Source organism: Aythya ferina, assembly GCF_964211825.1.
Source record: "Aythya ferina genome assembly, chromosome: 1".
NCBI lineage: Eukaryota > Metazoa > Chordata > Aves > Anseriformes > Anatidae > Aythya > Aythya ferina.
The window spans coordinates 6214935-6239140 of NC_140296.1; the positions used below are offsets into that span (position 1 = coordinate 6214935).

General features: G+C 39.0%; 1 protein-coding gene across 5 annotated transcripts in view; it reads left to right on the forward strand.

The window, feature by feature from the left end:
* PICALM (phosphatidylinositol binding clathrin assembly protein) overlaps nucleotides 1-23364 on the forward strand; it is a 63150-nt gene extending 39786 nt beyond the window's left edge. The window contains exons 12-23 of one of the 5 annotated variants that reach the window (XM_084531889.1): nucleotides 229-329; nucleotides 5256-5405; nucleotides 6840-6923; nucleotides 7291-7371; nucleotides 9850-9957; nucleotides 10865-10996; nucleotides 11087-11117; nucleotides 11801-11900; nucleotides 15578-15637; nucleotides 17332-17436; nucleotides 20961-21063; nucleotides 21981-22031. In XM_084531889.1, the coding sequence (XP_084388015.1) occupies nucleotides 229-329; nucleotides 5256-5405; nucleotides 6840-6923; nucleotides 7291-7371; nucleotides 9850-9957; nucleotides 10865-10996; nucleotides 11087-11117; nucleotides 11801-11900; nucleotides 15578-15637; nucleotides 17332-17436; nucleotides 20961-21053 (1045 nt within the window). In that variant the 3' untranslated portion in view covers nucleotides 21054-21063; nucleotides 21981-22031. Of the gene's footprint in view, nucleotides 1-228; nucleotides 330-5255; nucleotides 5406-6839; nucleotides 6924-7290; nucleotides 7372-9849; nucleotides 9958-10864; nucleotides 10997-11086; nucleotides 11118-11800; nucleotides 11901-13368; nucleotides 13393-15577; nucleotides 15638-17331; nucleotides 17437-20960; nucleotides 21064-21980 lie in introns of all 5 variants that reach the window. The other 4 variants (XM_084531885.1, XM_084531886.1, XM_084531887.1 and 1 more) reach the window with 4 other exon arrangements.
* The last annotated feature ends 842 nt before the right edge of the window (nucleotides 23365-24206 follow it).

Here is a 24206-nt window from a genome sequence, read left to right on the forward strand (position 1 = left end):
TTGGCAAAAGTCATTTGATATAATAGAACTTGCTTACTATATTAACACTTTTCTGCAAAACTGAAAACATGAAATTCAGCAGGCTTTATGATTGTGGCTTTGTTGCATCTGTTTTGTAACAGCCAATTTGTAACAAAGCTTCCTTTACTGTTGGCAATTATTAGTGTTTGCCTTGTATTGAAAACCATGGTGTGCAGTTCAAACAGTTGTATTAATTTGTCGTTGTAGCACTTCAAAACTGCCAAATGATCTGCTTGATTTGCAGCCAACGTTTCATCCATCTGTACATCCAATATCTGCTGCTCCACAAGTAGGAAGTACCTGGGGAGGTAAGAATCCTGACTCAGATTAAGGTTCTAATTGCTGTGGCAAGATTCCTGTGAAATGTTTCCCTAGTCTGTGGGCTGTTTCTTCAGGAAAAACTTGTGAAGAGAACTTGCAAAGACAAGCTAGAAATGGATTAAAGGAGCAGGGGAAAAGTCAGATCCAGGTACAGATTAAAGTAATATAGGAGCATGTGGTGATCACAAGCAGTCTTGACATAAGAGTTGTTAATAAAAATGTTCTTTTAGTTCCAGCTGAGTCAGCCTTATAACTGCTGTCTTCAAGGGTCACATAGCAAGCTACAGAAGCTTAGCTGTGAGAAGTCATTTCTGTGAAGATGCGTGCCAGATACTGAACCTTATCATGTACTGAACTCGAATATGCAAGTTTTCAAATAAGTTTTAAATGGTGTGAAGTTAAAAATCAGTTTTGCAAGTGATAACAGAAGAATTTAGATGAGGCAATTGTGAGACAAATGTGTCTAAAGAGCAAGACAATCCAAAGCTAGTTTTTGAAAACAAAACAAAGCACCTCTTTGAAATGCAGCAGAAAACTTGTATTTAACTATAAAAGCAAATTAACTGTGGCTAAATCAAAGAAAGAGATCCAGCCGAAGCTTTTTTTTTTTTTTTAACTGAAGAGCTAAATTGTGAAAGGGAATCTCTTCAATTTATTTCAGAATATGCACATTTTTATTCTGCCCCATTACTATGATGGACTGAATGGGAAGTTAGATGATATTACTGATCTAGGCATGCCCTTAAACGAGGGAGGCAGGGCAGGAGTGTTCCAGTACATCATGAGTGGTGCTTCAAGATCAGTTAATCTTAAAGGTTATGGTCAAAGCTGTTGCCGTTCTTCTCTTTTCTGCTTTGCAGTGTTACAGAATACTTCTTGTGTAGGTAACACATGCTGGTGGCTTGTGTTGTTGGTTATACTGGTGGAGGATTAAAAATCTCTTACAGAATGTTTCTTTTTACCTTTCTATATAAATGACACTTAGTTCCATAGCTTACTATTTTATTCTGTGGCTATCTCCAGATAAGCATTTTAACAAGCATCTGATTTGTAACAAATTTCTTTTACGGTGTGGAAAAAAAAAAAGTAGGAGGTGCTACATCAAAAAGCTTTATAGGCATTGGAAAATACTATTCTGAAACTTTACATCACGATTTCTATTTGAGCTATAGCTTTTCCGAAACATCTTTCCAGTTAACTAACTTATTTCTGTAATAAACAGCATATGTATTCTACTTTCCTGTTTACTTTTGTTGTGTGCTTTGTGTCTTGTATCTTTTTGTATTCATCTGTAGGGAAATAACACATGGTTTTGGGTGATGGAAGCACTAGTAATATATGTGCTAGCTTAAAAAAAACTCACAGCTTACTTGTCCTTCAGTTTGGCTGAGCAGAGCATATTTGAGAAAGATGCAGTGGGGAGCATATCAAGCTATGCCTACAAATTTCAATGCTTATTAGGCTTAAAGTTTAGAAATGGAGAGAAATGTTTTGGCTCATCTTGTTTGCTTTTGGTAGTACCTTCTGTTTCAGCTTGTCCTAATTATCTCAGGGGTGGGAATTAGACAAGGAAGTTACCTTCCTCATGAATGTCATTCACAATCTAGGGTTTTTTATTATCTTTATTATTTTTGGTATTAATAACCTGAAATTGAGCCTGGAAGTCTGTTTGTTTAATGTTGTGCCTTACTCCTGGTAAGGTCTTCAGTAATAGTCATTGATAATCTGCTTACTAATGGCACATTTCTAAATACTTAGAAGATTAAATTACAGATGTTCTGCTGAAGTTTTAGGTCAAAGCTCTGAGATCACCAGGGTTTTTTTGTTAGATTCATTTTCTTTTAATGAAAGCTATGTGGCTTTACAGACATGAACACTCACTTCACATAGGCAAGGTAGATAAGAAGTGCTTTCCACATTTTACAGATGGGGAAATCTGAGCAATTAACTGACTTGCCTGAAGTCATACGGCCAGTCAGTGGCAGAGCCAAGAATGGGACCTGAGCTATTTCCAGTCCTGTGCTCTAACCACTGCACAGCATCCCTCCCTTAGGTAATTTTCTGACATGATGATGTTTGTATTTGGTGTATGTGGTGACTTTGAGAAGAGTATGGAACCAGGTGCAGATGGACAAGAGACAGGTAAAGATTGTGACTTCCATGCAGCAACTCTTAGATATGTAATAAAAGGATAAACTGTTACAGAGGCATTATATTTGGGTTGCTGCCTTTCATTGTCGTCCTGAAAAAATGTTAAGGCTAATAACGAGGTTAAAAACTCCCAAAGAATAGGTTCTGAATCGCATGTTTTCAGTTTATTTTTTTCAAATTGTGAGAGATACCCCTGGAAAACCTTTGTCATTCTTAATGTCAGGTAAGATACTTCTTGACGGATAACTTAAAGACAGAAGTTGGCCAAATTTAGATTACTTTTTTTTTTTTTTTTTAAATGCACTTGAATCACTAATGCCTTCAGATAGCCTGAAGGTGCAGAGCGGTTCCCTTGACACAAGCAGATGCCATGTGTATTCAAGGATGAAATTAGGCTCTAGAAATGTTTAGGTGTTGCTGTCAGGAGAGACAGCAATTTTTTTTTTTAATTTGAATATGCTGGGATGTGAATTACCCCAACCTAATTAATTTTCAATTACCTTTGTCACCTGTGTCACAGCATTGGCAGGTTTTGAGACTTGAACACGCCAGCTAGAGCTAGAATGAGACAGACCAGCAGAGAGTCTAAAACCAGGTTACATTTCTGACAAAATCCTGATAATATAAAATTGCATTGCGTGGTCTTCCTAGCCAAAACATGAATTTTTATGCAGTCTTGGTATTTGGGAACAGAAGGTGGTATTTAACAGTTGCCCTATTTAGTATATGTTTAATTTCAGTGGATAGTAGATACAAACAAATATTGTAAACCAATATTAAAAAAAAAAAAAAAAAGCTAAAAAGAGTAAAGGAAGTTTTTATCAAAGATGTTTATTGGGATTGTTCAGAGACCACTCCAGCAGTATTTGTTCTGGTATACTTGCCAGTTACCAATTTGTACCTAAATTTAAGAAGCGCAACAAATGTATCAGTATGGAAATAATCAGTTTGCTCTATCTGATGGGAATTTTTCCAGTAGCAAGGAGAAACAATAGAATCAGAACAATGTGAAGCAGCAACAGAACAAGCAAGCAGGCGTTGATTACAGAATAATCTCATCTGTTTTATTGTCAGATCTGTTTGTTCTGCACATTCCGAAATAGCATTTGTAACAGACAGCAGTTATAAGTACCTGCAAGCAAGGATGCAGTTTCAGGTGACTGGCACATCCACAAGTACGTTAGGTGGTAATATGGTTGTCTAAAACAGGTGTAAGACATTTGAAGGCTTTGTATTGTTGGTGTATATAACAAATACAATACTAGTTTATGGTGCTTATCCTTTACTCACTGTTGGGCACTGTGATTTTGATAACAATGATTTATAAAAAGGCCTTTGAAGGTGCTTGTTCTTGTGATGTAGCCAGGCACTCCAGGAGAGAAGTCAAGTCTTACTAAGTTGTCAAGCTTACAGAAAATGAAAGTGTGTATTAAGCCTGCAAAAAATAATTCAATGATTCAAAGACTTCATTTTCTTTAGCACTTACATGACTGAAAGCTACATGATACCAGGCTATTTAGGATTTATAGTTAAGAATCGTGAAGGTCAGATTTGGGCAGAGAAAATAGTTTGAAGCTGCTGCCTACATCACTGCAGTATTTGTAAGAGTTGTGGGTAAGCTGTAGTCTAACTAGGTTTAAAAGAAAAATGTGCCAAAACAGTGAATCACTCAAGAAATCTCTTACAACTATTACTCCAACATTTCTGTATGTGATTTTTTCTAGAAGAGCAAGCTGCAGTTCTAGGTAATGTGATAAAACAGTCATACACAGGGCTAGATGCAGTTCTTGCTGATCTCACCAGGGAGTTCTTGAGTTTTCCACCAAGGATTCATGTACTTTGAAGCCAGACAGCTAAGCCTCACTTCTTTTTGCCAGTAAGTTATTTCATTCTAGCTGTGTTCCCTTTTCTTTTTATATGCTGGATCCTGGAATGCTGTATACGTCCTGAAGAAACCTCAAAACTCTTCTGTGTCTAGGAAGTCACTCACACAGATCTATATTTCCCTTATTCCCACTGCTGTCTGTTGGTTTTTAGTCAGGCACTGTCTCTTTGACACTGCTCCTGGCTGTTGTCCCTTTAAGCAGAGCAGGTTTTTGGTTGCTCGCAGATAATGGCTGTTGGCAGTAAGAAACAGGTTTCTGCCCCGTGTGCCTACTTCAGTGCAGGTAAAGCTCTCAAGAATTACATGATGCCCAGTAAGTAGAAATCCATAAACAAAGTTTAAAGATCAGGAGATGGGAAAGTGCAGGTTAACAGCTCCAGTGTTGGGGTTTGGGAGATGTTCTTTATTTATTTTGTTAAATCCAGCCCTAGAGTTGACTACTTTCTTCCCATCTGGGCTCTGTTGTGGTAGGAGGCAGTCACTGCTCTGGAGAATTTTTTGGAAGCATCAGGGGAGCATGTCTGAGGCAGGCAAAAGCTGGTTGTGTTTAAAGAGAAGTAACGTACTAATTCTCCATATAAAACTATGGAAGAAGCACACGATATAAGACCAAGATGGTATTCATTCATTTTAAAATTACATGAAAATTACATGAATGGCTAATACCTGTAGTCTTTCTCTCGAGCAGGGAGTGGATAGCTCTGGACAACTTGAAAATTAGGTAATATTAGTTAGGTCATCCCAAATTTAGAGATGTCCAGGAGAAGACTATACTTCCTGGACTACTCTGAATTCTTACTCTCCTATCCCTAGGAAGTAACATATAACTAAATCCATCTCCCTTTTCTTCTTTCTCTTGCTCTCTGGAATTGGACAGATCCTTTTTCTGCTACTGTTGATAATGTTGATGATGCCATTCCAAACCTAAATCCTTTCCTTACAAAAACTAACGATGCTGCTCATCTGTCTGTGTCTTCTGATGTTTCTACTTTCACCAGTAGGACACCCACACATGAAATGTTTGTTGGTAAAGTACCGTTTTAAACTAATTACCTGTTTCCTAAAATTTTAATAGTATTCTGGTTTCTAAAGTATATTTGTGGGGCTTTAGAGGAACTGGAAGCTGGTCATTTGGGGCTTTTGTGCTATGTTAGTACTTGATTTTATAGCCATGCTATGAAAATAGCGTTAGTATCCTTGCTTAACTGCCTAAGTGGTTTTCTTTTTGATGTAAAGAAACTTACTTACAGTTAAAGCAGTTGCATTTCAGTACCTTTCAACCCAGTTTTTTATGTTTGGGAATTTTAAGGTAAAATTATATTTCTAAGAATTGAAAGGAAATGCTACTTTCTGTTCCTCATGTTGAAATATTCTTTATAAATATCCCTGAAAAAAAAAGTAAGCTCCTGTGTTTTTTCCCCAGTTGTGTTGGCATTAACAAAACTGATAAAGCCGTGGGCATTTTGGTATGTACTGTGCTCAAACTCTACCTACCAGGCGATTGACTAAGAGCTCACCTTTTAAAAGCTATGAATAACTTAGTTCAGAGGTGATTCAATGTGCTGTCATACTAGAAATCCCTGTGCCATTTCTGTTGGTGCAAGTACTTACTAATTGATTACGTTTTGAATTTTAGCTTTCTTAGTAAAAATCAGTTAATTATACGTTAGTTCTGTTCCTAAGCAAACTTTGGTTTAAAGACAGCCTTGCCGAACCAACGGGGCTTTCTTTTTGCAGATTGAACCCCACTAGAATATATCTCAGAAGAATCCAGACTGCCTTATAAGAGGGATTTGGTAGCTCTGACATTTGTTAACAGGGATAAAACAAAGGATCGTTTCAGAGATAGGCATACCACCTATATTTTGACTAGTTTTCTGTCTTGTCTTTTCTTGGTGGGGGGAGAGGAAGAGAAGCAAGTCTCCAGAGCAGAACTTGTGCTGTGAAACTCCTGTCCAGAATTCCCAGGGCAGATTAGCTGGCTAAGGCAGGAGCTTACAAATACTTCAAGCTGTTACTCCTGCATAATAACCTGGTCTTTCTCTAATCTCTCTTTCCCATGCTTCCAAGACAATGTGTATGGCTGCAGGCGGATGGAGAATGACTGTTTGCAATACACCTTTTTCACTAGGGATGTTATTCCACCACATCCTGTGCATTTGTTCTGCAGCCATACAAAAAGCTGTGTCAGTGCAGGGCTGTCAGCAAGCAGCGGGGTGGGCCTTGGGGATGGTTTGGTGTCACATTCGTCACACTCCAGCCCTGAAATCACCGGAGATGGATGGCCTTGTGACCCTGCCTTCCCTTCCAGCATCTCATTCTGTAAAGTCGTGTCTCAATCCAAAGTGTGACTTCCTGGCAGATTGCTCAGTGAAATGTAGATGCAGCTTTAGTGGTAGCACAGGCAAGGTGCTACGTTAATGTGAACGTGGATTTAAAATAATTCTTTCTGATTCTTTAGATCATTACAATCCATTTACTGAACTAAATCCCTTTGTGGCAACCAAATATGAATCCACTGTCGGGCTGTATCATTATACGTCAGGTATATTAAAAAAAAAATGCCTTGAAGCTTTTACACTTGTTTTTTTTTTTTTTTTTTTTCCCAAGGGTGTAAAACATGGCATTTGCTTGAAAAGAAAAGAAAAATGTGTTTATCCTAACATAGCTGTGGTGTTGAAACAGTTCTTCTTCCCTTTAGTATTATAGACAATGAAAACTTGTTTCTCGTATGTCTTGTGTGTATTAATTCCACTGTGTTATTTCTATGTTATTAGATTATATGTGGGTTTATAGGCTAACCTGAAATTAAATTTCTTAATAGCAAATTGAGTATATCTTGGTTCTCTTTCTGTAACTCTCCTTCTTCTCCTTTCCTGGCTTTCTCTCTTTTGTGTGCCATGCCTTATCAGACTCTTTTTGTGGTCCTCAAGCTTACCCTAATGCTTCTCATTTCCGCAATGAGCCTTCTTCTGTAGCTGGTCTATTTGGAGGTAGGTAATGGGATGCAGCCTTACCACGAGCACGGAAATGTGAATGTGTTGTGTGCCTAGACCTAGTAGGTATATCATTGGCTACAGAAGTGTGTTATTACTTTGCCTCCAACTTTGATTCATGTAGTAGTGCTTATGCTAGATGTGTTGTCACAAGTGATTTATCTATTTTCAGCTCGTGCTAAGTATTTAGTATGAGAAATGAGTATCTCCCCATTTCAGGATTTCCTGTAGTTCCCATGGTGCCGCACACCACATGAAAGGCTTCCACATTTTAAATACCTTCTCATCTAACTCAGCCTCACTGTTTTGAAGACAAAGAGACTGGGATGTTGCTGCTTCTGCCACTTCAGTTGATATCCTGCTCTTAAGCAGTGCACTAAACTAGAACAAAGGTTTGCAACAAAACATGCAAAAGGTCTTTGCTGCATTAAATTACCGTCTAATCACTTGTGCAGCTGTGTAGTGTCAGCATAGTGACTTGGCACTGATGCTATTTCAGGAATACCTCGCTGACAGTTGTTAACCAGGCTGTGGACTCTGACAGATAATCCATCTAAACCAGGCAGAAAGAGTGTTAACATTGCTGCAATGCCAGGTTTAGGAATACCTTCAGTGAATGTTTTGTGGGAGAGTTAACTCTTAAGCACATAAAGTTACATTTTGTTTTACTGTCTTTAAATAGAAACCAACTGGATTCATTTAATGAAAGGTTAAATCCTCCATGTCACTGTTTCCTTTGTTCCATATCCAAAAAATAGAATAATTAGTTCCTGTCAAGTCTTGTTTTACTCTCTTAAAGGAGCTCTGTCTGGCCTTTGCACCTTTCCCAACGTGTAGGTTAGACAACGTGCCCTGGACTGATGGTTCCTACCAAGAGTAGGATTAGATCTTCTCAGAGCCTGACTCAAAGGAGTCCCATGTAACATTTTGTCTTCTCGCTTAGCTTTACGTAGCTTGAAACATCCTAAAATGTGAGAGCAGGAGGTTTAGCTCGTACCAGTTAAGCCCATTTTCTTAAAGAAAAATCAGAGCTATTTTAAGTCACATTTTTTATTGGTACAGGCACGATTTTAAAAGTTGCAGGACATCCCATCAAAGGAATTCCTATCTGCAGTTCAGAGTCTCTGAAATGGCTTGTTACAACCTGACGGTACACTTGTCACAAAGATACTCATTTTGGTTTGTTGTTTATTTACCCTCTATCCTCTCCCACACTACTGCTGCCCTTGTGTTGCTGTATGCTGGTCAAAATTTTCCTTTGGTTTGTTTTTAATATAAGCTGTATAATTTCTTAGCAGTGGATGCCTTTGACTTGTATGTTCCTTTAAAACAAATAAGAAGAAAAGGTGATGCAAATCAGTCTATTCTGTGAAGTTTCTGTACAAGGATAGCACCACATAGTTACTAATTGTTAGGTGAAAGCTCACTTATTTCAGGAGAACAGTAAGATTGAAATGAGCTGTCACAGCAAACAACATGAAATCTGACACATCGGTTCATGGAGATGTTTTATTACTAAATTATTTGTCACCCTTTCCTTTTATTTCTCTGTATCATCAAATTTTCTGTTCTCTAACAGAAAAGTTGGTTTTCACGCTGGCATTGCATCCCTTGGTGCTTCTCACACAAAAGGAATAACTACTTCTGTAACTGCCTGAATGTCGAGATGTAGAGGCACACATGTATGCACAGGCTTGCATGTGTGCTATATGTAACATCAGAAATGTGAGTTTAGAAACAGCTCAGCACTCACTTTCATATTATTGACCCATCGACTTTATTTAATACTGCCCCAAAATCTTAATACTTTGTGCCGCGATAAACTTTAAGCATTGAAAAAAGTATATGTATTTGGAGAACACTTAACAAGCAGACTGTATCTGCTCTACAGGTGCATGAGAGGAGACAAATGAAGTAATTAACGTGTTCTTAAATATAACAAAGCAAGCGTTATAAAAATGTTAGTATTAGGAGCCTCTAACTGAGGGATTACAAGTCAGGCATCTTGGGATAGTATGGATTTTGCTCTGGTTGTATCTGAGAGGAGCTCAACTAACACAAAAGATGAAGAGAGCATTCTGCAGGCAGCTGATTTTGAAACAGATTCTGTATCCAGCCACTTGCATTGCCTGCAAAAACACAATGATTATTTCTTAATACATCTATTGTAAGTAGTTTGTAAAAGAAGATGTTATAAATAGTGCAGAGATTTAGCAATGGGCGAGGGTCTGCCATGGCCCATCTGCCCTATATTTTGAGAGAAGCTTTTTTTTTATGAATATTTTTAAACTGCTTTTAGCTCTTTCCCTATACGCTTCTTGATGTCAGGGTATAATCTGGGTATTTGAGGTATTCCTAATCTTTTTGCAGTATTTAAATAATCTATGTGTTTGTTTGGCTTATCTTGCATAAGAAGGTAAATTTATGGGAAATATACTTCACAAAAGCATTAAACTTCCTTCTTTTTCCCCACAGGGTTCACTCCGTCCCCTGTTGCTCAACCACAGCCATCAGCTGGCCTTAATGTTGACTTTGAGTCTGTGTTTGGAAACAAATCTTCTAATGTTGTCCTAGATTCTGGTGGTAAGATGTGTACTAAAATAGATGACATATGTCCTTTAACATTTTATTTATTGTTGAAGTATAAATCACTTAATCTGTTTTTATTCATACTGCTGTGACAGTGTTCCAGCTGAAAAAAAGAAAGTGGGCTTTAAAAGGTCAATAACAGCATTCTTCATCCAGCTCTTTCTTGGATGATCAAAAAACTTGTTCCTTACATGCTATTTCTGCATGCATTCTGATGAAATGTTTACATTTATTTCCTGCACTTAAAGCTTTTGTGCATTAAAACTTCACACAGTGAACAGCCTTTTTCATTTGTGTTGTCAACGTAAGATTGCACTTGGAGACCACAGGCATAAGAAGTAGAGTTAATGTTGCTTCTTTACGTGCAACACATTTTTTTAACACTTATTTACTGATGTATTATATTTGGACGTGGAGATGATTTATCTTATATGATCATTTCCTGAAAATAATCAAAACAGTTAATTTGGATTGTAATCATATGTTCTTTTGAGCATCTGGAAAGTAAATACTTTCTGGTCTTTTGACATTGGATTCTTTTGGTATTGGATTAGTTTTGGCCAAACCAGTGATCTGCTTAAAAACAAAAATACATATTTTGATAAGATTGTAATCTTTTAGATATTCTTAATTTTGTTTTACATTTCCATTGCTTTAGTCATTGTGAATCCATTTCATGTAAAATAGATGTCACATAAGTTAAACCAGTAGAGTAAAATCTCCTTCCTGTACTAAATATCTCCTTTATCCATAGGCATAGTAGTCTTCTACTTCTTATACTTTGTCGTATCACTAGGTTAAAGTTTGTATTTTAGCTTTTGTGTTGAACTTGCTGTCTACTTAACTGAACATTCACAGGAGGCCTGTGACTCAAATTGCTTATTTTGCTTATCATTCACAGGCTTTGATGAATTAGGTGGTCTCCTAAAACCAACAGTGGCCTCCCAAAACCAGAGTCTTCCAGTTGCCAAAGTACCACCGAACAAGTTAGTGTCAGATGATCTGGATTCATCTTTAGCCAACCTTGTAGGCAGTAAGTACTGAATGACTTGCATATAAATGCTTATTTGATTCTTCTAAGTGAATGGAATTTCAATAGTGTTTTTTTCCTACTTTGTGACAGATTTGGGCATTGGAAATGGAACTGCTAAAAAGTGAGTATGCCTAATCAAAAGTTGAGCATTTTAATTATCTTGGTAGTGAGATGTTATGAAAGTACAGGTTCAAACCTTTCCATAACAATATTGCGTTAACCTTCAGAGCATGCTTGGGATAGGGCTTCATTTCTCATATGAGGTGCAATGAATTGTTGAAAGCTGAAGGTGATTGTAGGTGGAGTAGTAATGGCAGTGATACCAGGCAAGGTGTCATCCTTTCTATGATTCCTTTTGGATTTTCTGCATATTCAGGAAATGAGTTGATCCAAATGTTGTAGTAGTTGTAGCAGACCTTATAGAGACTTCTGTGTAATTCAAAGGTGTGTAGAGCTGTATTAATGATTGTGAAACCACTACCCCAGGCTTATTGGGGCATTCTGTGCTGATTGTGAAATCATTTGAGGAATCTAGTATGAAGTTGTTCTTAACTAACCTATTTTGACCCAAGAAAAGTCAGCTGGACTATCTTACCTGTACTGGGGAACTTGACTGAGCTTAGATAAAGCTAAGGTGGCTCAAGCTAGACACTTTGCTTTTCTTACAAAAACAAGTTGTCGTGAGACCTTTCTTCAACTCCTTTGCTGAATGAAAGTCACATTTCAAAGAGGAAATGCTACTTGCCTGAGGGAATTCTGTAAGCAAATCCATTGTTTTCTAACCATTTACAAATTTATTTGAAGTGATGTAAACTGGACTCAGCCAGGTGAAAAGAAACTAACAGGCGGTTCCAACTGGCAACCCAAGATTGCACCTACAACTGCGTGGAACGCTCCGACGTTGGTAAGCAAATGCTCATTTTAAAATAGAGTTCTGTGTAATTAGATATGTGGACTGATAAATAACCAAAATTTGGAAGTGACCTGTAGTTGCAGTAGAAAATTGAAGAAGTCAGTTTGAGATGTGTGTTTTGGATTTTGTTTTTGTCAGCTGTGCAGCTCTAGTAAATGAGTTGCAGTGTGACATGCAAGTTCATCATTAATTAGTATTTGACCAGTCTCTCTCATGGCTTCGTGTTTCACTAAACTGACATAAAGCTGTGAATTGAGATGATGTGGGAGGGCACTTCACAGTCTGGATAAGTAGAAGTGTGGAAAGTGTGTTCTTAGGTGCATCCATATGTCAAGCATGTCTAATGTTACAACATGTAGCGTGCTCTGGGAGTGAGAACAGGCTGGAAGATTAATCCTGGGGTACTTGCACAGGTGTCTGTGCAGCAACGCAGGCTATAGCTTTCTCAATGTGTGTAACTACTGCTTTCCTGCCCTGATGTGTGCAATCGTTTTTAATGCATGTCAGTTTTGGTGATGTCTATTTTAGCATGTAGTGTTGGCAAGGAGGTTGGATAGCGTGTAGGGCAAGGTTTCTTGACTAATGTGTCCAAAACCAAGTTTATATGGGTAGTTTTCACAATGCTAATGAACACTTTTGTATGTGAATCCTACTCACTCTTCACCAATGACCTGGAGAACTGACAGAACAGGTAGCAAAAAGTCCCTGAGGATTTATTGCAGCTGTAATTGACTGGGGGAGGTTGAAGCCACAGGATAATAATAAAACATTGTGGATTAGGAAAGAGTCTCTTTCTGGATCCACCAGATCTTCCCTAGTGGGTGCCCATTTCCAGCTCAGTCACGTAGACAGAAATATTTGTGGGCCTTACTGGAGGATATGTAGGGATTGAAGAAACTGGGACTCCACACCTGCTTTAACGACTGGTGGTTTAAGTTTACGTGTGTGCTTGGATCTGTTGAATGACTTGTGTCCTATGTGTACATCTTCTTGTGATAAGTCATTAAACTTAACGGCTTTTATTCCTTAGAGACACTTTTGAGACACTTTTCCTGTGAAACTGTTCTGTTAACATTTAAAAAAAAAAAAAAAAAAAAAAAAAAAAAGGAGGAAACTAGAAATAATCTAGAAGAAAGTTTGTCTTCCTGTGCTGGTCTATTTATTGTGGAGTTGCTGCTGCTTGCTAAATAAATATGCTTTTGAAAATAAGGCTTTCTTGCCTTCAGAAAAAAGGCATATATCAAATAAATGGACTATGCAAACTAGTGACGAACCTAGTGGTGACAGTATCACAGATGTATGTTGTCTCATTAAATGACTTGAATTACAAGAATGTGTTGGGGTAGACATTTAATGTATTTGTGAACTAAAATGCTATCTGTGTATATTCCGTTGTGTAAGTATTTGCTTCTAATCCAGTGTTATTGCATTATGTAATTGTTCTCCCTGGGAAATACAGAATGGCATGCATTTTCCACAATACGTAAGTGAAACAACCCACAGCCTTTTTGCAATCAACTGGCATGCTGATATTAACCACTGCTGTTGCAGAATCTCATAACCTTCTTGCTATTTACACATTTCTCATTTTAAAATCCTTGGTGTGCCAAAAATTGAGCTTCTCCTAGCATACACAAACTTCATAGGTGTTCTGCAGGCTCTTGACTCGAATGATGGCATGGGAAATACCGAGATTTTTTTCCTTGCTTTAAACTGTACCATTTGCTGCCAGAGAGCTGGGGTGTGTGTCTGTGCTGCCTTTAATGCACTTGGTGACTTTTGAATGAAGATAAGGTGTTTGTGTTTGAATAACTGCATGAAATCTCACGGGCTTCTGTTATACTTGGCACTTTATCCACGTTTATGGTAGATCTTGAATTTTTTTTTAGTGGGGAGAGACCAATATGCCATCAATGCTCCTATAAAAAAGAACATCCACACTGACAGTTTACAGTGGGCAAGCAGTAACCTGTGCTTGCTGTCTGAGGAATGCAGTTTCTTTTCCTTTCAGAGGTTTTTTAATGTAAATATTGGTCTTTCCCTGTATCCTGTTTTCATTGCAGGGTAACTAATAAAAGGTGGTAGGTCTATACTTGAGCACTCACAAAACAAATTTAGTCAGCATGTTTGTAAGTGCGTAAGCAAAAAAAAAAAAAAAAAAAAAAAGGAAGCAATAAAACAAACAAACAAACAAAACAGGCAAACAAAACCCCTCAGGGCAGCCTTTCCTGCTGTGTGGAGTACCTGGGTAGTAGGCAGTGTAGATGATTCTTGATTGGGGAAATCTTTCCTGGTGACAACTGAAATGTCAGTGACACCAGCCACTGTACACGAACAGGCAGCTGATAGATACTTCAGAATTGACTCCAGAAGCAGCATTGCTGATGCTTTATTTGTTAGTTTACCACTTGTCTGCTGTAATTAATGCAGCATTATGGATATTTTGCTGATTCCCTTTTTTCTGTATTAACAATCTCCTGTGCACTGAGATGTGTATGGTCTTTGTCTCATCGTGAACAGTACTCCCCACAGCACAGGACACAGAAATTAAACTTTTTCTTAAGAGAAGCTGACAGGAGGTGGAGAGGTTAGACAGCAAGCTATCTGAATACTTATAAGCACAATTCGTAGTCCAGAAAAACAACTAAACCTTTTTTGTCCTTGTAAGAGTTTATAGTAATTTCAAAAGTGGCCCATGAAACTGAAAAAACAAAGTGGTTCTGATACGAAGAGCTGTCTTTAAAATATTTTTCTACTTTCTAAGAGTTGTCAGCTGTTTTTACATACATGTTGCCAAGTTGTTTATAAACAGTAGCTTCATCCCAGTTTTTTCCCGTTGACAGCATTCTTGTAACTTCACAAAAGTTACGAGTGGGTTACGGGTAATATAAGCACATCTATAAAGTATTAAGGGGATTTTTAACCTATTCAAATCGAGTGCACTAAGTGGGTGAGTGAGAGGGAATGTAAGGTACAGATTCACATTTTCTATGTAGATGTAAATCAAATTCTTTTTGGACTTCTGTCTGCTTAAGTGAATGATTCCACTGTAGTTTTAGAATTAATCATCCTGTTACCTAGATTTACTTTGAGACTGAGCAAGAGACAAGAAAAGCCAATTAAGTTACTATCCCAATCCTTAGATGTTAAAGTTGAATTTATACTGGAACATGGTAGGAAAATCCCTTGGCTAAAAAGAAGAGAATTCCTGTAATGTCCACAAAAGCAATGGGAATTTGGCCTTTTGATCCTTAAAATTCTCTCTTAAGGTCCTTTGTGCACCGTTACTTCTGATTTTGAAATATAAACATTTACTTCATGGGATTCAAAAATAAATTTCTGAATTTTCCCTCTAAAATTTCTGTTTATCATACTTTGTTCTTTAAAGAAAAAGCGAAGAAAGCCAGCAGAACGGTAGCTTGCAGTTTAGTCAGCCAGAATTCAAACAGTTCAAAAGCAAATATTTAATTATAAAATTATCAAGGTCATCTAGAAGCTTTAGCTTAGATACTCTGTCTCCAATAGTTTGGGTACATTTTAACGCAAGACTGCAACTTCTAATAAGTGCACAATTGCTCTTTGCTATATTCATGACATGCCAAGCGCTGCAGCGTTAGCAGCGTGCAGCTGGGCTCCACCTCTCATTTCACCCCTGTTTGTCCCTTCAGGCACCACCCGTCATGGCATACCCTGCCACAACACCGACAGGAATGATGGGCTATGGGATGGTAAGTACAGCTGCTGTAATCCCAACAGAAGTCAGACACTCTGTTAGGATTTCATTGCGTATTGCAATTTAAATGCTTATTGCAGTAGCGGTGATTTTTTTTTGTGAACTACTTCCCTGAAGACTGAATTTTAGCCCCTTATTCTTCACCAGATCATTAAAAACCTGGTTTTCTGCGTGAGCATAGTGTCTTTTTACATGAAATTCAGGCTTTTCTTACTTTACTTGGTTGTTTTTTGCTTAACTTAAGACACTGTGTTCTTGTTGGGCTGCATTTGTGTAGGAATAGATATATCATGCAAGTATAGCCACACTCACAACAGGAGTGTTTTATTACTGAACTGAAACCATCCCCAGGTCCGTGCTCCCAACCTCAGCAAAAGGTGTCTGTATGGATGATGCTATAAACCTGTGAGGTTGTGGCAGTGTCGTGGTGTCGCTTGAGAATTGCAGCTCTTGCTGTCACACCAGCACCACAAGTCTTTTGATACAGACCTGATTTCTCTGCTTGTTGCTCTGCAAGGTTGTTCAGTGTTATTTTCAAATTGGAACTAAGAAAACTTCTGAAATGATGTGCTTTAACTCTTCTTTATTAGTGTGCTTGTACTGATATAGCACAGTTCTGAGGGAGTTTTCCTGGAACAATTATTTTGCTCAGTGGCTCCCTGATTTGTACAATAGAAAAAGCTGTAATGCTTCATCATATAATCAAATTTGATTCACGATTTATAATTCCTATGCCTTCAGTAAGTAAACAGCCAATGTGACAAATGGTGTTCTGGAGGGTCTTGTGTTCTCCATTACCCATCCCCTTCAAACTTGGTCAACACAAGTTGGCACTGCAGGTACAAAAAGCATTTTCTTGGTGATTCTGATTGAGCAGCTGGGGAAGGTAACGTCTTTAGAAAGTAATCTTGCATAAAGCAGCTTTAAATGCCAGTAGGAAATGGCAACTAGAATTAATAGTAGTTGTAGCTCTGTTGTTCTGAGTTGCTGTTACTTATTCAAAAACATGCAACATCTGAGCAGATGGATGAGATGGGCTGTTACAGAATGACTGATTGGCCTTAGGACACATCCCAAAAGTCACTCGGGCTCATTCATGCTTGACTCAAGACATCTACTGTGAGAAATCTCGTAACTGTTGACCTGTTTTACAAGCTAGTCTTTAGCTTTTCCTAAGAGCAGTAATACACTCCTAAAACCATTATTATATGTTAAATTCTTAATTTGGCAGAATCTCAGAACACTTCAGACTTGGATTGCAAAATGACTTACTGTTAACTTTATGTGTAGTTCTCAGTTTTGATTTTTTCCTGAACTCCACCAGCTCTGCATTGATCCCTGTAAAATGGCTCTTCTACTTTTGGAGGCATGAACAGGGAAGTGTTGTCAGACTTCAGCTTTAGGGGCAAGATGAGCAGCACAAATGCTGTGTTTAAACAAGTATTTCAGTGTTTCAGATCTGTGCAGCAAGAGATTAAATGGGCTTTGTTGTTACTGTGAATATTCCTTAACAATGCTGTTTCTTACTAGTAACCTGTATTTGTGGAATAATGTAGAAATGTTTTGTATGACTGCACATATCTAATATGACCAAGGCTTTTCATGCACTTACCATCTTCCTTTCTCTTCTTAATTAGTTGAAATATGTTAACGCTACATATGACTTAATATTGTCCTGATTTTTTTCAGCCATCACAGATGGGAGGTATTCCAGTAATGACACAGCCAACTTTAATATACAGTCAGCCCGTCATGAGACCACCAAACCCTTTCGGCCCTGTACCAGGAGCACAGGTGTGTATATTCAAAATTCCAAACTCAAAAGGAACAAATTATAGCTGGGTCAGTTTCTTTAAAGGTATTTCAGTATCTTGTGTTGGACAAATGCATTGCACAAGCATGTTAGTTCATGTAAGGATTGAGTCTTCTGTCCAGGGTGATGGCATCAAGTTTGTTTTACAAAAACAAAGCAGGTGATGTCTTACGCCATTGTTCTTCTGGAAGTATGATTGAGGTTTTCCTTTGTTTACAGTATAGTAAAGATATTCAATAGCTGCAAACCACTCTGGTATTTCCCTATAAGTGAGGTTCCTGTTTTTTTAGGTTTTCATGTAATGTTCTGTATAGATCCATTACCTAACAAACAGCAATAAATGATGTGATGAAGGGATACTCTGAACACTGACAGTAGCAGACTATCCATGCTGCTCCCGAATTCTTCCCTTTTCTTCCTTGTTTTGCAAACTTCTGTCACTGGGAAGATTGCCTGGACTTGGACCAAGAAATAGGGGAAGAGGGAAGAACGTGGAGGGGAACAAATGTTGAATAATTCCATGCTATTTTCAGAAAATAGTGAGATCATTGAGAATTTATCGAGATACTTGTATTTACTAAGTGTAGTAAGGTGGAGCCAAGTTTAGTTGGAAGATTGGAACAACGGCATTAATGCTGCATGTTTTTACTTGCCAGTCACATGCTTCTTAAAGTTCATGCTGTACTTCGTGATTCTATTTTTAAAAAATACGTAATATATTGAGATTGTATTTTGATCTTACTATAAAGTAAGATCAAAGCTCTGTCTTCGTAGGTTCAGAAACATGCAGGTATTTCTTCATTTAGGTGAAGCACTCATACTTGTGGGTGGGTGTGTGTTTTGGGGCCTCTGGAGTGTGGAGGGAACAGACTTCAACAGTAAAAAAAAAAAAAAAAAAAAAAAAAAGCCTCAATTTTCTCCATTGCCTTGGTCCAATCCTTAACAAGAAAGCTGTTTTATGCTTCCAGTGGACAGTATCCAACCTCTTCTCATCTTAGAGTTATGTGGGTAGATGTATTTTTTTAAAGGCTTTCTGTGAAAGAGCCACTGTTAGGTTTCTTCACCTAGAAATGGTTTTTGCAATTCACTTTCTTTTGGACTTCTGAAAGCAGATTTGTACGTTCATTGTCACTTCAGGCAAGTGGTTCAGCAACTTTTGCTTGGGGTTTTATGTATTTCATGGAAAAAATGTTTGAACTGCCTAATTAGGCAGGCCTGTCTAATTCACTTATAAACAGGTAGGTGGGTCTAAATAGGTGGGTTTGACCCTTCCTGCCTCATTTGACATTGCAGGGCTTGGTCTAGGTTGAATCCCAGCTGGCTGTCATAACAGGAAAAGGAGGAATTAATCACAAGTGAGGTGTGTAGAGTTATGTTTATTGTGCTTATCTGACAGCATGCTTGGTTCCTGCAGAAATGAATTTGGTTGAAAACACGCCCTTTGACTCAGCACTTACTGAATGACCAGGAAGGATTTTAATTCAGACAGTCTGTGTTACTTGCAGGTGCTGAGTTTTCAGAAATTTGACTTCAGTAAAGCAGAAGGTGATGGAGGTGAGGCTTTGGGTCTGGTCCCACACAGAGCCTTGCATTTCAAATGGCACGAACACGAGGCAGTAAGGAGGCGAAATCCAGCTCTAGACATGTTAGTGCCAGGGGAACTGATGGCCAGTGCTGTTGTTCTTAAATGCTTTTGCTAAAAAACTGCTGTGGTACATTCTGGTTTTAGTTATATTTATAAGCAGTACTCTAGATAGAGATGATAAATGTAGGAAACTTAGTCTAACTATAATTTACGCTGGTTTTAGGCTTCCTTTTTAATAATTAGAGTCTTGTTAAAATACATATTTATTCTAAGTTACTTTCTTGTCTGAATTTAGCTGGGCCATCTAGTAAGTATTTGATGTGAACAGACTTCCTGAAATTTCACCTCTATTTCTGGTTGCACGCTGATGTTACACAAATGGCAGAGCTCTAAACCTACCAGTCTTCCACACTGCTTTCAAACTGGGCCATTTCTTTGGACATAATTTGGTAAATTTCCAATTAATACCAATTTAACGGGATTTTTATTATGCAGCTTCAAGTCAATTGATCATGAAGAGAAAGGATGTGACATGAAATGGAGTTGCAGTGGGCATCCCCTGATGCCTGATGGAGTTAGGACCCTGATAGACTTGTCATTGGTATCATTAGCCTGCTTCAAATCCTGGAGAGTGGTGTTGGGGTGGGAGCTGCAGCTTTCCAGAGGGAAGAACCAGGTTGGAAAGGATAGCTTCTGACACCCTGAAACTGCTTCTCAAGCACTTCCCATCCTGTCTCATGGCTCTTCCATAACCTGTCTGTTTGGTAGCATTGGTAGCAGGGTTTCAGGAAAGAGGTAGGTTTCAGTCCTGGCAGAGAGTATCGATCCTAAAAGAACTCCTCCCTATATGGTTTCTGAAACGTTAATGTGAAAAATGTGATTTTGCAATGGCAATATTTACACTCCAGGCACTGCTGCAAGCAGTTCCCATAAGCATGTTCCCTGTCACACGTAGGTGTGCAGACCCTCAGGGGCTCTGAAGAAAATACACCTCTGTACAGGGGGTTCTGCACTGGGTACAGAGTGTGGGTGTGTGCTGGTCACTTGTGACTCGGTTATGAGTAAAGTGGTGGAGTTGAAAGTAGAGAAGTCTGACTGTAAGCATAGTGTAAAAAAGCACCATTTTTAACTGGGAAAGTGCTAAGAAAGGGAAAAAGAGATTAAAAAAATCAAGAAAACAAATAGCAGATCCTCCTGCCATTGCAGCTTGGGGATTATTGGCTCCTTCCAGCAGTGGCTGCTGAAAAGCCAGCATCCCTACCTGTCAATTCTACACTTTGTAAGGCTGAGTTGGTAGTGGGGTGCTTTAAATACGTGGCTGTCCAGTGGGATTTTTGTCAGGGCATGGACTTGTGGCCTCAGTCTTTGGTTCGCACTTAAACAGCAGCAGTTGAGAAACTCTTGCCTATTTCCCAAGAATATATCCCGCGTTCTCCTTTAAGGCCCCAAGTTAAGAATGATCTGTTAGGTGCTTTCCATCCTCTTTTTAGATGCCTCATACTTCAAGGGGAAAAGAAGCTGAGAGCTATTTTGTTGGGAGAGATACCCAGGTGGCTGCTGGGCACAGTTCAAGAGCTTTCCCTGGGAAGCAGGCAGGGCGCTGACATTCCCCAGGAGTGTCAGGTTTTGTATCTTATTTCATAGAAAACTGGGAAGGTGCAAGGTTATCTGCTTGTTTGGAAAATACCCCTTCAAGTTTCCTTTCTGGAGGGACACCTCTGGCTCGTTTCCGCATTACACCAACCATGCTGAGGCTTTCTGTTTTCCATGTGACCAGAACCTTGGTTTAGTAGTTGGTTTCTGCCAGTTTTGCCTCTTAACCTCCCCTTGTCCTTTCATTACACGTTCAGCTTTCATATTCTGTCATTCTGAGACCTTTTTTTCTTTTTCTTTCCCTTTCTCTGTCGTCTTTCCTACTAGCTGTCTGCAGCATCCAGCCCTTCCAGTCAGAGTCCTCACAGAGCCTCAGGAAAGGACCCCTTTGCAGAGCTCTCTCTCCAGGATTTCTTGTAGAACAACTTAGGTATTGTCCATTATTCTGGGGAGATGCTGGTTTTGTGACATAGAAATTAAAGCTCTAATCCATGCTTTACGGCTAGAAGTGGTTTAAGAAAACGCTAATAAAAACCAGTCGAGTTGGAAGCATTGTGGAAGTGACTGGGAATTTCACTATCCTTGGCAGTTCAAGGGCCCCATCAAGCGGAGCAGTGTTTTTTCGCTTCAGCCCATTGCAAACAGTTTGCTAGTTCCCTTCTGCACTACGGGAGCCAGGGCACGCAGCACTTGCTAGGGAGACCGACCTGGTTCTGCCCCCTGTTCACAGGTACACAAACAGCAGGAAGATGTTGAGGGCTCAGGATTAGCAGCACGCACCTGACTGCTTCCAATGGTCTGCTCGTGCCCTTCGCCGACTGCTCGGCGAGGTGCTGGGCTCCAAGTGTACAGGGGCTGTGTTTCGGTAGGGATGTGCCATGGGATTCTTGTGTTCTTGTTGTTACTGGGGTGGGTGGGAGCAAGAATGAGTGAAACCTTAAAATAATGTAAGAACACATGGTGCAAAGAGTAGGCTGGTAGTGCATGGCGTGGTGTGTTCGTCCTTGGGCGCTTCCTCTGGAGCAAAGCGAACGTGGCCTTGAGCTCACTGTGCGGCCGCGCTGATCCGTGTCACCTTGCTGCTGGTAGCAAGGTCCCTTGGGTAAATCAGGTGTGTTGGTGTTGGATGGAACAGCTCAATGCAAGCAGGTGTTCTGAAGGCTGGTATAGTCGGACAAATGTCCTCATCTGTTCTTATTTCTTGGTGAATTTCTGTTCTACAGCTTCAGAACTGTGGCTATCTTGGGCATATGGGGAATGGAAACTTTTGAAGAAAGCACAAGCTTGTAGTAAAATCCCACTTCTGGTGATGCTGGATGTTAACGTGAAGGTTTTTCATCTTTCCAGATTCAGTTTATGTAACTGGGTTAGATGGAAGAGAAAGAACGTTTCCAAAAAGATGTGCTCACCAGTAAGCCCCCACTCCAGGAAAAACTGAACTTCAGTCTGTCAAACCCTCCTCTTCCACTAAGTGATGCCGTGACACGATGAAGACCAATGAAGGAACCTGGGACAGCTCCATCGGGAAGCATCGACACACAACACAAAGCCAAGAATTGACATCAGTAAAGACTGAGATCTGTTCTTTTGTCCTGGTGACTAACACGTCAATACTTTCAGCTTCTAATAATATCCATAATCGGTAACGTACAAAGAGAAGCCTTTATTCGGGAAATTGAGATTGGTGTTTGGAAATGCTGTCGGGAATGGAGATGTGTCCTTTACCGTAACTCGAAACAAGACTCCGGGGAGGGGAGGGTCAAATCCTAACTCTTAATTCTGCAGTTACCTTTTCTTCAGTCCTCACAAATGTAGGCACAGCAGTAATGGAAATTAACTTTTTTTAAAAAAAATTATATATTCAGTTTGCAGTAGACATTCCTTATGTATTATTGTTTGTATTTATTTATGATTATCAATTTAACATTAATATTGTATCAAAAAAAAAAACCTCCTTATGGAAATGAGTATGGATGTATACAGTATGTCTGATTTTTATCCACAAAGAATGAATCTGATTCAGAATGCTTTTCAGCTGACATACAGAGCACTAAATATTTTAAAGGTCTGAATCTAATGAATTCTCAGTATATATGGGAATTAGGGAAGAGCTGTAAAATGCATTAATCCTTATAGTCAATTCTGTGCCTAGGATTTTGCAAGGGAACAGTTAACTGACTAGAAGAAGCACTACATTTTTAATTCAGCATTAGTGCATTGGGAAGGAACTTTATTGCTTTGTGCTTGGCATGTCATTATTTTTACATTTGACATTATAAGGCCTTTCCAAAATGAATGTGAGGAATTGCTTTCACTTTAAGACTTTCCTTCTTTTCTGTACAAAATAAAATAAAAACTAAAAAATTGAGGTATCGTGAGGTGGGGGGGAAGCCTTTTCAGTTGGCGAGTGCCATGTTTCTGATCACGTACCTTTTAAGAGTTAAAAGCGGGAGGTAGCTTCCTTACGTACGTCTAGTGGGAATTTAGATAATGAAGAATTAAAGCAGCACTGTTGATCGGTGCATTGTGTAAATACATCATTACTTCTGGGTGCAGAGGGGCCTTCAGAAGGATAGTCAGTGATATGAAAGCAATTCTGTACATGAATTAAAGCATACTTGCTGCATTGTCTCTGCAGATTCTATTTTTGTTTAAAATATTAAAATGTATGTTAGCAAAGATGGGTGGATTTTCAAATAAAATGCAGCTTCCACAGAATTTTGTTACGGTATGAACGTCTGAGGTGCTTTTCTTTTTTTGCTGCTTACAAATGTGCACTGATACTTGCATTGTTTACTTAATAAAATACCAAACGTATTTCACACGTGCAGCTTGTATTGCAGGCCGTGCACCACGCCGTGAATGCCACGATCTGTGCGACGTCTTCCCGGTGGTGCCGTAGCAGAGGGCCTCGGTTCATCGTAAGGAGTTGTCGCAGCAACAGCTGATTCCTTAAGATGATGTTTCCCCATCTTCTAGTCTTTCAAAATACTCATGGCAGTAAACTCGTGCTGTTTATAACCAGGCAAGAAACAGAAATACACCAAAAATTATTTAGGTATCTACTCCAAGATAGCTAATGCTGGAGAAGGTTCGAGCAGCTGCTCATGCCACCGTCTGCTTTAAATGCTGGTTTTCATCACGGGGTGCTGATAGAAGTGGAACTTCTTCTCAACTACCTGAAACTTGTCCTGAAGGTGTATAACTGTACGTCTTAAAATGATCAGTAATTTAGAATTTCTTTCTAAAAGCACAAATAAAACCATTGAAACCGTTTCAGAGTACGTAATGCACAAGCTTAGATCTGGTGAGTTTAGTACACAATTTACTTAAATCCTCACCTCCCTACAGTGAGGCTTTCAGTCTGGAAGCGTGCCACTCGAGAACAATTTCTTTTCAGTTTTTGCTTGCAGTTAGAACATCAGAAATGTGGATTATATCTGAGTCGAGGTTAGATGGAAAAGAAAAAAAGGTGGATGTTTGTGTCCTGATGGCTAACCAGGGAAAGAATCATTCAGAGGCATTATTTCTAACTCATAGAAAAGGTTAAGGTAGACTGTGTTCCTGCTTCTC